This window comes from Trematomus bernacchii, unplaced genomic scaffold (genome assembly GCF_902827165.1).
Source record: "Trematomus bernacchii unplaced genomic scaffold, fTreBer1.1, whole genome shotgun sequence".
Lineage (NCBI taxonomy): Eukaryota > Metazoa > Chordata > Actinopteri > Perciformes > Nototheniidae > Trematomus > Trematomus bernacchii.
This window is the reverse complement of record NW_022987739.1, coordinates 17,179,611-17,193,841: the sequence shown is the minus strand read 5'-3', so window position 1 is coordinate 17,193,841 and position 14,231 is coordinate 17,179,611. Positions and strand designations below refer to the sequence as shown.

Below are 14,231 nucleotides of genomic sequence, written 5' to 3'. Positions count from 1 at the left end.
CCCCTCTACATATCCACTTACATATCACACAAACAGTACAGCTATAGCCTACGATCTCAAAATTACATCACTCTGTCCGTCCCCTCAGTACGCACGGTGCTTGGAAAAAAAGCCATATCATACTCTGCCCCCTCGACCTGGAACACACTTCAGCAGGAACTTAAGCTGACCAGTTTGATACCCATCACGGATTTTAATTTTAAAAAAGCTGGAGAAATCATCTGTGGGTGTTTGCACCTGCTTTAACTGACTGCTGTGTGGATTTCGGTGACTGCTTTTTTTTACGATGTTGTATTTTGTTGTTGCCTCTGTGTTTGGTGTCCTGTCTGTCTGTAACTTTGTGTGGTAGTGTTACCACTGACAGGTCTCTCTTGGAAATGAGACCTTGTGTCTCAATGAGATTTTAAACCTGTATAAATAAAGGCTAAATAAAAAAAAATAAAAAAAAATGCTAACTGTTCCTTCATACTTTCACTCAGAAACCTCATTCCAACTTTAAAATGTTACACATCTTTCTGACATTATTCGTGTAACACAACTTTGAAATCAGATTCATACTTTTAGAGATATTAAATATTGTTCAGACCTTGGTAAAGAGGTCTTCTTCAGATTTTAACATTAGTGTGTATTGCGCAGCTCGTTAAGGCTAGAGTGCGTGATGTCATAGGTAGAGTGGAGGAGAGCTTTAAATTCGCCTTCATATTTCTTTTTAAACCTGCCATAATTCCAAAACCCTACACTCCTGGGACATCATTTTTCATGAGAAACGTAGGAAAACATCTCTTAGCTTGAAAAAGAAAAAAAATGAGGCAAAAAAAATTAAACAAAATGCCTCTTGAGAGCATGAAGCAGAGGTGGGACCAAGTCATTGTTTTGCAAGTCCGAGTCAAGTCTCAAGTCTTTGCGCTCAAGTCCGAGTCAAGTCTCAAGTCTTTGCGCTCAAGTCCAAGTCAAGTCTCAAGTCAGGATGGGCAAGTTCAAGTCAAGTCCAAGTCCTAAACTTTGACAAAACGAGTCTTAAACAAGTCCTTATGTGCTTTTCAACAAATGTAATGACATCGATCAACAGAATAATACTTAATAATCAAACTGCTCTTTATTAGTCACATTAATAATTTAATAATTCATGTTCTCTCTGCTGGTAAAGTAATGTGTTTTCTTCTATTTTAAGAGGGATCAGTAAGGTAAGGCTACCGTGACGGTTTAATTCAGAAGGAGTTTAATGTACAAGATCCCTGATGTTAAGGTAACCAGAATGTTTATTTCCACTGTGTACAACATGTTATAAGGGACACACAATCTATCTTTATGCAAGGGATAATATGCAGCGAGGCGTCTCTATGGGGAAAAGAACACCTGAATCTACATCCCTCTGCAGGTGGTACTTTAAGTATATTTTGATGCTAATACTTTTGTACTTTTACTTGTAACATTTTGAATGCAGGATCTTTTATTGTAACCGAGTATTCCTACACTCTGGTACTGTTACTCAAGTACAAGATCTGAACTTCTCCCACCTCTGGCAATAAATCCTGAGTGGTTACCAAAAAAAAACCCTGCTCTGAAGGTTATTTTCATTTTACAAATCCTGCACTCAGCTTTGCTTTCTCCAATAGCATTGAAATGCAGCCAGATGCTGCTTCTTTTTTCGGTTTTCGCAAATTTCTTGACTTTTTCCGACGCGCTTGCATTTAAATCCGGCTCCCCATCTCCCCGTGGCTCTGTGTAGCTGGCCTGTACCACTACACCTGCTGTCTTTGGAGCGTCTGCCCCCCACCCTTCTTTCACATGATGGTATGATCCTAGTGTGTCCTCGCATATGATTGGCCGCATGGTGGCTCAGCAAAATAAAGTCCCGCCCCTGCCTGCATGGATTCTCAGCAAGAGTTGCAGCGGCTGAAGATTCTGCTCTCCCCGACGCGAGTCTGCTCTTCTTGCGGCATCTCGCGATCGGCGTGTTGGAGACCTTTAAATTATCAAGTCACCTCAAGTCAGAAGGCTCAAGTCCAAGTCAAGTCCCGAGTCATTGGTGTTCAAGTCCAAGTCGAGTCGCAAGTGTTTTGTGATTTTGTCAAGTCGAGTCCAAAGTCATCAAATTGGTGACTCGAGTCTGACTCGAGTCCAAGTCATGTGACTCGAGTCCACACCTCTGGCATGAAGTGACAAAAACTTTCAACATGTCTCCATTAAGGCCCATTGTAAATGCAGCCTGATCTTTCCTCACAGCAGCAGCCGCAGACCTTTAGTTAATCTGCCAAAAAGGCCACATTATTGACCCGAAAGTACACAAAAAGCACACTTCAGACGCTCAGGGTCCTTGACATGCTTCACGCGTTGAAATTTCACCGATATCTGTTACGGTTCTTCAACAAAACGTTCAAATGTAAGAGGTTTATCTCTCATTCAGAACAATGGATAGGCTCTCCTCTCACAGATTACTGCACATCACCATGGAAACCTTTGATCTCTGGGCTCAAGCACAGGTGTTTCATAACGTTGTTACCTCAAACATAAACACCTGTGTGTTGGAGATATGACATGATGATGTCATAACTCCGACTGACATGCTCAGAACGCCACCAAACATCACATGATGGTTAACACTGTGGCCCTGAACGGCTCTACATCAAATCTGATGTTACATAATGTGGTGTTACTATGGCAACGCATCCCTCGCCATAAAACACGATGTCGCTGTAACTCCAATGGACACGGTCCAATCGTCCCCCAATCTTCACTTGTATATCACCGGTCCATGCCTCAACAGCTCTACGCCAAATCTGAGATCTCACCATATGCAGTTTCCATGGAAGCGCATCCCTCGCCATAAAACACAATGTTGTCGTAACTCCTATGCAAATGGTCAAAACAGCAGCAGACTTCAGATAATGGTTAATGGTACGACCCTCAACAGCTCTACGTCAATTATGGGGTTTCATCATATGCCGTCTCCATGGAAACGCATCCCTCGCCATAAAACACGATGTTGTCGTAACTCCTATGAAAATGGTCAAAACAGCACCAGACTTCAGATGATGGTTAATGGTCCAGCCCTCAACATGTCTATGTGCCATTAGTGAGTTTTCCTCAAAAGCTGTTGCCATAGAAAGGCATCCCTCGCCGTAAAACACGATATTGCTATAACTCCTATGAAAATTGTCAAAAAGTGCTCAAACGTCACACGTGTGCTAACAGTCCAGCCGTGAAGACATCTACGTGACAGTTTTGAGATTTCTTCAAATGCCGTTGCCATGGCAACACAATGGTCGCCCTGAAACACGTTTTTCTCATAACTTCAGTGAAAATGCTCCAATCAGCCCAAAACTTCACAGGTTTGGTAACGATGCAGCCATCAACACATCTACGCGTATTATGGGGTTTCATCAAATGCCGTTGCCATGGCGACAGATCACTCGCCATCAAGTTAGTTCAAAAGTTTGCAGTTCAAATATTCTGCCGCTTTTCCAAGCCTTTTTACTTTCTTTTCTTCTCTTATCACACATTCAAGCCCCCAGTGTTCATGTATCATTTCAATCTAAATTCTCCACTTTCTTCTTACACATTACATTTCAGCATAGCAGTTCAGCGTACATTTTTCAGCATAAAGCATTCCCACTAGCAATTTCTTCAGGAATTGCATTCTCTAGTAAAACTGTGATTAAGCTGCTTGATAACATTTCATTTTGAATACTTTTGAGACATTTCACTGCTACATCTTTAAACTGGTTTAAGTCCTTGAGGATGAATTTAAGAAGCTGAATAAAAACATAAAGTGAGAAACCAAGCGCATCAAACTATGACTTTGTTATGTACTTCACACAAGAAAAAACAATATGAACCCAATATTCCCGGTAACCTGTTTGTAACTGGGTAGGTAGAGTAGCACCATAACACCATACAGTAAATATAAAGGGGTGGGCTTTCTAAAGGACCTTTTCTTTGAGTTGCTTGAAGTGTTTTTTGTCTTCGTGGTGAAGGTTTCTCCTTCTCACGTCTGACTCACTAAAGTCTGACTCACCAAAGTTTGGCCCCTTCAAAAGGCAGGTGCTTCTACAATCAGTTTCTACTAATTCACCCAGGTGTTCCACACAGGTGATTTCAATAGTACTCATTATGTGACTTCTAAAAACAACTGCACAACTGAGGATGTTTGTCCTGTTATTCAATGAATAATTGAGCCATCAGTAACGAAAGAAGCAAAACACTGATTCCAAGTTTTAGAACAATATATTGTCTGTACCTATGTTAGGGTTTTTACATTGAAATACTGAATCTGCAGCACCTGTATTTGCTGATCTGTAAGCAAGGATATACTTTCCATGGGTGAGATGCTTCAACTAAAAAATAACTCATCTACCCAAGGCCTCTTCAACAACTCTCATCCAGAAGTATTAACTTGATGGTGTTTGGTTTGGGGTGAGGCGAAGTTTAGCGTCATTACATACACTAAAACTATTTCACAAAGACAGGAGGTCAGACCAGAGTCAGCACAATAAATTATGGTAATCATTTTTAACTAGCACGTACATATCCCGCTCCCACTGTGCCACTCCACTTATCAACCCAACAAATATAAAAGCTGTCATTACATCGGAATGGAGGCAGGTCAAAGCAGCAGGTTAGGTAATTATTAAATGTATTCATGGCTAATCTGATGGTAATTTGCAGTGTAATTGATTGAAAGGGGCAATGAGGCAGCATGCTGAGACATGCAATAGGAAAAGCACTTTAAGTAGCACAATGGGTTCAGTAATACTATACATAATAAGAATAATAATACTTTAAAAGTAAATTAAGTTCAAGGTACTTTCAACTCAAGTCTTATTTATGCAATTTTAGGTTAAGAGACCTTGTTGATAGAATGTACAAATCAGAGGGCTTGATGTTTAAACCCCATATTATGTGCAGTTTTACATAAGTCATATTTATCCCAGCATCTCTAATTAAAAAGATACATTTTTAAAACTGTTATTCTTTACAATACATACCACGATTTTAATCTCAAAACCAGAAAATCTGTAAAAACGAAAAGTAGCAAAAATGTAACAAAGTCTGTTACACATGACATCTATTAACGTTAATGGTGAAAATGAAAAGGTCTTCAAATGCAGCACTTCCCCATTATTATAAGAGCAGCAGGGTTTTCTTCAAAGAAAAAGGTAACTGCATTGAAAAGCCATTCAATAGTAATGACCCCGCTGGCAGGAAAGAGAGATCCTGATACAGAAGAACAGGACCTTATTGCTGAAACTCGTGTTTCTGTTCACCACAGAGCTGCAGCTGTGTGAAGGTGAGCGGGGAGTCGAGCAAATTAATCTGACATCACACACACCCAAAAGAAAAAGAAAAAGAAAACCCACTGATGGGTGAAATGAGAGAAGGAGTTGGGAGTGTCACTGCTTGGCTTAAACTACAATGAATGTCCACACAGGGCACCGAATCAAACTCCTCCACTTCTTTATTTGTGCTCATTTCTTCGTCTTCTTCTTCTTATGTTGTTATGACCCATCTCACTAACACAAATATAAGTCCTTTAAGTTCTCTTTCAGTTTTACTACTAACTGTTGTTTCAGCTCAGCTTTATCCACTGTAACAAATGTTGTCCTTGATTATGAACGTATCTTTCATACAACTCTTTGATATATGACTTTTTAAAACCAGTTGGATATTGCATAATACTCAATGAAGGTTTTTCTTTGTTCTTAAAGAGAAATATGGCCCGTCTAAGAACTTAGGAAGCATATAAAAAAGGTATACATTTCAATTGTTTGTGATAACTTAATATAACTTTATGTCAAATGGCCTATATTTTAACTTTTAAAAAGGGAATAATATGAAGGAATTCCCTAAAGCAGTGTAAAGACACATTCAAAAATAATCCCACTCAATCATCACAAGGACCCAGAAGTGTGTGTTGGTATCCATTTCTACAAAGACCCTGCCGTCCTCTTTTTGTATTTTCTCTCTCATTGTTTCTGGACATTTCTGGGCATTAAAATAAAAGCCACTAGGCCCCACATAGGGAAGTAACCTCCAGTCAATGAACAGTGTGTGGAGGATGTTCCCTGTCCAGGTGTCATATCGCAAAGATGTCACACCCCTCGGTGTCTTTCAATCCATGGCTCTGCTGATAATGAAGTCACAGTGTTAGCATCTGTATGATGAAAACAGCTGTATTAGATCAGAATGTATCATTGCTGGGTGTTTTTTATGCGGTTCTGTGTCTTCCATGTTAATGTCTTTATCCTCCAATGCCTGAGTCACACACATTTAGCATGCATCGCTTTGGCTGTATCCATTCAAAATTATGCACCTGCCTACAGTGTTGTGTCGATGGGTGGATGTGCTTATTTGTGCTTTAAAAGAAACCGTTGTGAAACAATCAGACAATAAAGTGTATTCCTAGAACATTGTGACACACTGCACCTTTAAAGCTGTTGTAAAATGAATAGTTTTAGATTTCATCAGTCCATATATTATGAATTATCATCCTTAATTCCGTAAATCCAAACAGTAGGTAAATGGACTGTGTTTATATAGCGCTTTAATCACCCCTTGTAAGATTGCACAAGTCATCATTCACCAATACACACCTTATTCATACAGAGTAATATGCCACTTGCTCGAGGAGGCGAACATTCACACAATTCAGGGTTAAGTATCTTGCAGTTAAACATCGACATGTTGACTGCAGGGGCTGGGATCGAACTCACAACCTTCCAAATTTAAAGCCAACTGCACTCCATCACAGCGACAGTCGCTCCATTATTTAGGCCTATATCGTTGTGCTTACAACCTACTAAACACAAATGGAAAAAAAACATTTAGAAAATGATTTTTGGTTTGAAATCAAGACAACTTTGATGCAATACATCAAATGTAACATAAAGTAATGAAACACTGGCAACACTTGATAATTCCTCCACCACTTTTTAGTCTAACAGCATAGGGCTTTTTCCTGAGTGAAATTTCCTTTTGCCACCAATCAATAAAAGCAATAACATATTTTACTAATAATTGCCACAGCATTTTTTGGCCATGTCAATCCCCGGCAGGCTGTCAGAAAAAGCTGATGATTCACGGTCCACATAAACAAGTCACTCATTAACACAGTGTGTGTTTGATAATAGCTGATGCCTTTACTTTCCTCCTGCTTCAGAGAGTGACAGAAAATAGTGAGCTCAGCAGAAAGCGGCTGCCTCTTGGACCAATAACAAGACGTCTGAGATAATGACAGGGTCGTCTGATGAATGGCTCTGTTTTTAGGGAGGCAGACATACACTGAGGAGTAGGCCTTGGGCAAACACAAAATCCCTCAGGTCACAAAGGCAGATGGATGAACTGCAGCTCTCTGTCACTTTTATCGCTTAACTACATGTCCCTGGATTAATACATCTAGATTCATGACTGGCAGCTCCAGGCTCACACCCCCAGCCGCCGCCACCTTTTTATAACCTTGACTTAATCAAAACCTCTTCATGACTCCACTTCTACTAAACACATTTTCATAAATGACCCCATAAAAAAAAAGTAAGGTGCAATTTATTCTCCACTACTTTGGTCTATCCTCACAGTGTTTCTCAAGACTCCTGCGTGTCATGAAGCATAAAGGACAGAGGGGTTTCGCAGAGAAAATGTCTCACCCATTCACACCAAATTGATTTTATTCAGAGGTTTATGTTCTCTCAATGCACACCATTGGAAAGTAATACATTCTGATGAGACAGGGCTGTTTGCATATGAAACAGAGAGCTAGGCTTAAAATTCAAATCAACTTCTCTCGCAGCATATTTTTTACCAACTTTTACTCTGTCTTGGTGGTCTGGAGGAGATACATTTTCAGCAGTCTGAGAAAATAACAGAGCCACAGTGCTTCCCTCCTCAGTCTCAGCTAAATAATCAAACACACCCTCCTACGGTCTCACACATCTGAGATTAAACGATCCTGAACAACCATTCGCTTCCACCGGTGAAATATTCAAAATGAAGACAGAGTTCAAATTTAGATTTACAGAAATGCTAAAGAATTAAGTCTATCTGTACATTTGTGGTGAAGTGATGCCTATGGTTACTGCAAAATGAAACTAAACTAAGGATGAAAGTATGGAAGACACATTTCCGTTAAAGTTGATGAATGAAGGTGAAGTTGAAGGGAGGAGGAAGAATGATACAGAGGTTGCGGTCGAATAGTCCATTTAGCTTAGGAACCTTCCTAACGGAGTGAAATGACCCGGAAGTCCCTCAGTGGCAGCCATGATAAGTGCCGTTCGAATTCTCTAAATGAAAGGAAAGGAGGTTTCAAACTTCCTTTATAACCTCCTTTAGCTTAGGAACCACTGGACCTCCCTAACCTAAAGGAGAGGAGAAAATGCTGCCCCACAATGCCTTGCAGCCGCAGCATTTGCCGTCACACAACAGTCGGCCGTTCACGGAAACAACCGATTATGAACGAGAAATGATATCATGAAAGTTACGGTGCTTATTAAGCTTTTTAAAACGTATGTGGTAAGTTGCCAAAGTGCTTTGTTTTGAACGTTCATCAGTATTATAATCAAAAAGAGAAATATGAACGTTAGTTTTTACAGAAATTATCAAATAAAGTCAACATTTCACAGTCTTTACTGAGCTGTGTGGGGGTTGTTCAACTTTTAACCTGTTAAGCCCTAGAGCCCCCTGTACAGGGGGCAGTGGGGTGTTTTTTCACAAAACTGTGTCTCAGGGCTTCTTAATATTTAAAAACCTCTTAATGCGTGTTACGTGCCGCAGTTGTTGCTTGTGTGTGTGTGCTTTTGTGTGTGTCTCTCTCTCTCCCTGATTGTCTCCAGGTGCAGCCTCTCCCCCAGGTGCTCCCAATCCCCAATCAGGGCCTCCTTAAAGGACCTGAGGAAGGCTGCAGTGGCCTCTCTCCTTCTCCTCTGGCTGCATGGGTGCAGCACGGCGTCTTCGTCTCTGTGTTGGACCTGTGTTTTATCAATTACTAGGATATGTGTTCCAGCATATATTGGTACCATAGTTTACTTTGCAAGTTGGCTGGTGAGCCCGTTTTCTGTTTGTCTATCATTGGTTGATTAAACCTCATTTTGTGGCTTCAGAGATCAGTTTCCTCTCTCTTTTATCGTGCCTGGTCGTTTCTGTGTTTTGTTACTCCCCTTCGTACCCCTAGATTTGGAGGGAACGTAACAATGTGATACCCATTTAACGGGAAGAAACTCAGCTAACTGACAATATGAACCATTTTTACCGAAACAAAACACAAGTCTCACAAGAAGCGTCTAAATGAGCCCTGAGCGAAAAAATGCTAACACACTTACCACAGAACTCAAGGTAAAAATACCCTTATTACTTATCGTAACTCCAAAAACAAGATATCACATTAAAGCTGAGATTCCACAGATTCTATAAGTATCATCACTGAGCGATCAGAACTCGTGACAGGGGAAGCAAACACAGACGTCACAACACGTGAATTACGGAACATTCACGGGAAATCGTCTCAAATTAGCTGTTATTCTGATCAATAGTCGTGTTCAATGGCATTAAAATGATAAAAACGCCGCTGAAGGTTAATCCATAGGTTAATCCAATGTGTCTGTCACTTTGAAATGATTACTGATAATCCAACATTGTATTTTTATGTAAAAAAACTGAGATTTCATATTTTTATTTTTCTAAATCTCTCTAAAGAGGTCAAATGTCACTTTTGCATCAATCTTGATACAGGGTACTTATTATATGTTGTAGTTTGGATTCCTAAAGCTTTTAGTCTAACCCATCATCCAAGGGTGGTTTTCACTAAGTAATGGGTTTTTTGTAGGCGGAGGTACGAATTTACCTTTTTTACTATGTTCCATCTGAATTTACTCTGACACAGAAACATCTATATTGATTCTGACACTTCTACATCCAACTCACAGATGTAACCTTGCTTTGAGAAAAAAGATTATTAATTTAACCCTTTTAGAAGTGAAGTTAGTCATTTGTTCTGGGCATGTCATTTTCGAGCCTGAAACCTGAAAAACAGGCTCAGGGCTTAACTGGTTTGAATGGTGATATACATAGTGATAGATGTTAAGGACTAACGTTTATAATAAATACATTTGTATTGATTTTAAGATATTTTCATACAATCATACGTATTGGGATCATTTGTATTAATGTGGGGTGACGAGCATAAGTTTCACTTAACTTTTTTATTTCAATTCCAACTTTGGTCATGAAGAATATGTTTCTGTTGTCCCCGTTCATAAAGCATAAAACAACAGCATCAGAGCACGGTGCAGAGTCTCTAGATGAGTTTACAGTAGTCCCTCGTTCTTATTAAACATCCATGTTGTAGTCCGCTGTATAGAAAACTGTAGTTTCCATAGTTTCCCCACAGCAGCAGACGCACATTTATGATGTCCGCTGGCGCATCATAAACATGTCGGATAGTGAAAGTGCAGTCGGATTCTCTAAAGTACCGCAGTCTCTTCTCCTAAGTCCTTTTGAATTCTCCTATCCACTATCCCTTAACCACATGACGTTTCACTCAGAGGTCAAGGAATAGACTATAGGGTTAGAATTTAGGAGCTGATTTTTGGATTATTCGACCGCAACCCGAGAGACATTGTCAGTCCTGGAAATGATGATGGAAAAGATGATTGAATGATTATGATTAATTAATGACAATTCCCATGAGAATAATGAGAGCATAAGTCATTTACTCAGATGCTTAATAAGACTTGTGTTTTCCAGACCAAAAACAATCACTTTCTCACTATACCATCACAAAACTACTTTATTTGACTAAGTCAGAGTGAAAGGCATGCAGATCATATGATATCCAGGACATATACTTCCACCACTGGTTTCTTTTAACCATGAAGAATTATTTTCCTTTAACCTGAGCAGAGTTAGTTGCCTCATCTTGACCAAAACTTGAGACAACAAGAGTTCTGGAAGGCATTGATAATCAACTCAATAATAGTTGTAACACAAGAACAAAACAGAGCTTGTCCTCTGTGACCTCCACTCAGTTGAGCAATTGTTGAATGAGGCTGGCTTAAAGGTTATCAGTGGAGAGTTCGATAAAATTACAGAAATTGGCGGATGTCATGTAACAAAAGCTGTTCAACTATTAACTCTGTGTGAGAGCGAAAGAGAGGGACATTCATATTAACAGAGAAAAACGGAGAGTATCACTGAGGAAGATTAATGTGACAATGACAGAAACCTCCTGTCATTCATGTACAAAACATGATGAATGATATGATGGTTCTTTACTGAGCTCAAACCTTCTCATTGCTTAGGAGGCATAATCTGGACCGAAGACAGGTCATTAAGTGGATGATAAAATATCTGACTGATAGTCAGTGAAGTGATGCAGTAAAATCTCAGCTTTTCTGAATCGTCTCTTGGAAATTGCTGTGTCTAAGGCTCCGAGCCCACACACAATGAACCAATTACATAGAGATTTGGGTCAATTTATTTCATAACTGTCAATACCCCTTTTTACACACGATCAATACAGTCGAGAAGCCACAATGCCCATTAATGAATACATCCCTATTCTCGACAATACACCGAGCACAACGGACCGGCGTCTGAAAAAGCTCATTAGTGGGGGTATTTTGTCGATCTGCCTACAGGGATGTCACATTAAAAGCTGCTCCTATTTACAACATAATTCAAAGAGAACACTATTACAGTGGGGGGAAGGTTCATCGGATTTTATAGAGGTGCTACTTCAAGAGTGCAACGACTGAAACATTTCATTAAAACCTCCCAAGAGAAAACAGCTCATATGCATTCAGGGATGTAATGATGGGGAATAAGATGTATATCTATATCTGACACTTGTTGCAAGGTGAATTCCCACATTCCTTCACATCTGTTTTCTCAAGCAGACATTAAATCAGCAGCCCTTTGTATGCCTTCAATTCTGAAATCATCTCTTTACCCAAGACCCACTTTCTAGGATCTTTTGTGAAACGTGTCAAGTATAAAACTGGAGCCGAAGAAGTTGCATTCTCCTCCTGTGCAGCTTAACACATCCATGGAAAAACCACAGTCGTTCATATCATTCTCTCATGAGGGAAGATCAAATACGGGAATAGCTAAAATAAGAACAACACTTGTGGGACTTGCTGTCTCTTAAAACTTGACAGCTTTAAATCCCCAGAAGATATGAGCTTTCAACCAAGCCCCCGCAGTGGTCGGATCAGACCCAGAAAACGGTTTAATTCGCAAAATTCACAGAATAAACTGAATGAGCCACAGTACTTCTTTCCAAACTGGAGAAACAGGTCGTAGCACAGATCAGAAGTCTACTTTAACAAATAAAAAGTGAGAACTCTTAAATAATGAAGGCAGATGTTATGACTTGTATAGGAATGGGTTAGGGTTGGAAACAATTAGCCAATTAAATCATTTGATGAACGGTTTTGATCAAGTCATTTTTTAAGTTAAATTAACAAAGTGGCAGCTCCCCCAGTGTGAGGATTTGCTGCTTTTCTCTGATTTACATGGATGTAATAAAGTTAAAAGCTTTGGGTTTTTGGACTGATGGTCGGATTAAACAGGACACTTGAAGGCTCATCTACTTGGTAAATTGACATTTTATAGGTTGCATAATGAATTGATCAATCAGGGAAATAAATAGATTGAGCAATGATAATTCTTAATGGCAGCCTTTTGTTATCAGAGTTTAGATTATCTTTATGGAAAAAAAAATATTTCAGTTACAGTCATCTTTGTGAAAAGTAACACTTGTCATGATTGACCATTGTCCATTCTGCTAATAGGTTAGAAACTAAAACGTAGTTATTTTATATAACGGTCAACAGCCAAATGTCACAAACGTGCCAAATCCTACGACCCAACTCATTAGCCAGTGCGCTTTGAGTCAAGAAACGTCGGATCTCGTGCAAAAACAACCCATGTTTTTCGCTTTTCACAACATTGAGAACGCACTCAACAGTCCGCTGTCTCGCAGGCAGCGCGCGGAGCCCCTCACCTTCTCCACCTGTCCCACAGGAGCCGAGCAGCAGCCAGCCGAGCAGCGCAGTAATCCCAATGACTCTTTTGTACCCCAACATGTTGAAGCGACGGGATGCTGCAGATTATAATCCTATAAATCGGAGGTACAGTGTGTCCGTCCTCCTTCTTTACTCCTCCGTCTCTCCTGCTCACTTCTCTCCTCTCCTCCGGCTCCGCTGCGGTCGCCCTGCTGCCACAGTGGAGGGGCCGGCCGGGACCCAGTGGGGAGGAAGAGGAGGAAGAGGAGGATGATGCTCTCACACCGCCTGCCCTGCTACAAGTGATGGAGCGAAAGGAAGGAGTGAGGCAAAGAGGAGGGAGGGGAGAGTGTTGCAGGTCCCACGAATGGATCACTTTAGCGCAGGGAGTGCATGTGGCTGGTCGTGTTAACTCTTTATGCAGTATAAACTTTATGCTTTCAAATGCAATAAACAAATCAGTGTTTACGTTTATTTGCATAGGGCATGCAAAGTATGAGCCTCTTAGTTTGTGAGGAGTTTATGAGCTCTGCAATTAAAGCTAAATCAGGCTTAAATCAGAGGAAATTAGAAAAGATAAAAAGACAATACGTTTATTATTAGAATATTGTAGCAAATATACAGAGAATTGTTTCTAAAAGTAACACAAACACTGTTGCAAAAATGTATTAAGAATAAATAAAAGATGATATATGGGAGAAGTGCCAACAGCAGGTAAGCAGTGATGTGAGACGTGAGTTCAGATGGTGACCTGGTATTCAGACATGTTTTAAGACATCTGCCAAGAACAGTCTTTTATGATTTCTCTACATAAAAAAATACAGTTGATAACTTTGTAAAAATGTATGACTGTTACATATATTTATCTTAAAAGTGGATTCTCACTGTATTTTCACATCATTCACTGTCAATTATCAAGTTATTAAACTGAGATTACAAAAGGTGACAACAGAGAAACTTTTTCTCCTTCAACAGAGGATCGTATATACAGCCTTCTGGTGTCAGAACTCAGCAGTCAGCACATACATCATTCTGCACAGTGAAGGCCAAGTGAAGCAACATTAGGCGATACACACTTTTTAGAGAAGGCTAACTTCAAATATATCACTGCATCACAGCTTGAGGACACTAAAGTGATGCTGTTAAAAAGTTCACATTAGCATGATAATGTATTTCTGTTCCCTAATGTTATACGCATTACACAGTGTATAATGAGTTTTTTTGATATAACTTTGT

The 14,231-nt window shown here is 39.9% G+C and overlaps 1 protein-coding gene across 1 annotated transcript in view; it reads right to left on the bottom strand.

The window, feature by feature from the left end:
* Nucleotides 1-13,076, bottom strand: part of LOC117495819 (contactin-associated protein-like 4) — a 94,752-nt gene extending 81,676 nt beyond the window's left edge. The window contains exon 1 of the mRNA XM_034147356.1: nt 12,995-13,076. Within this exon, the coding sequence (XP_034003247.1) occupies nt 12,995-13,076 (82 nt within the window). The remainder of the gene's footprint in view (nt 1-12,994) is intronic.
* Between the last annotated feature and the right edge of the window lie 1,155 nt (nt 13,077-14,231).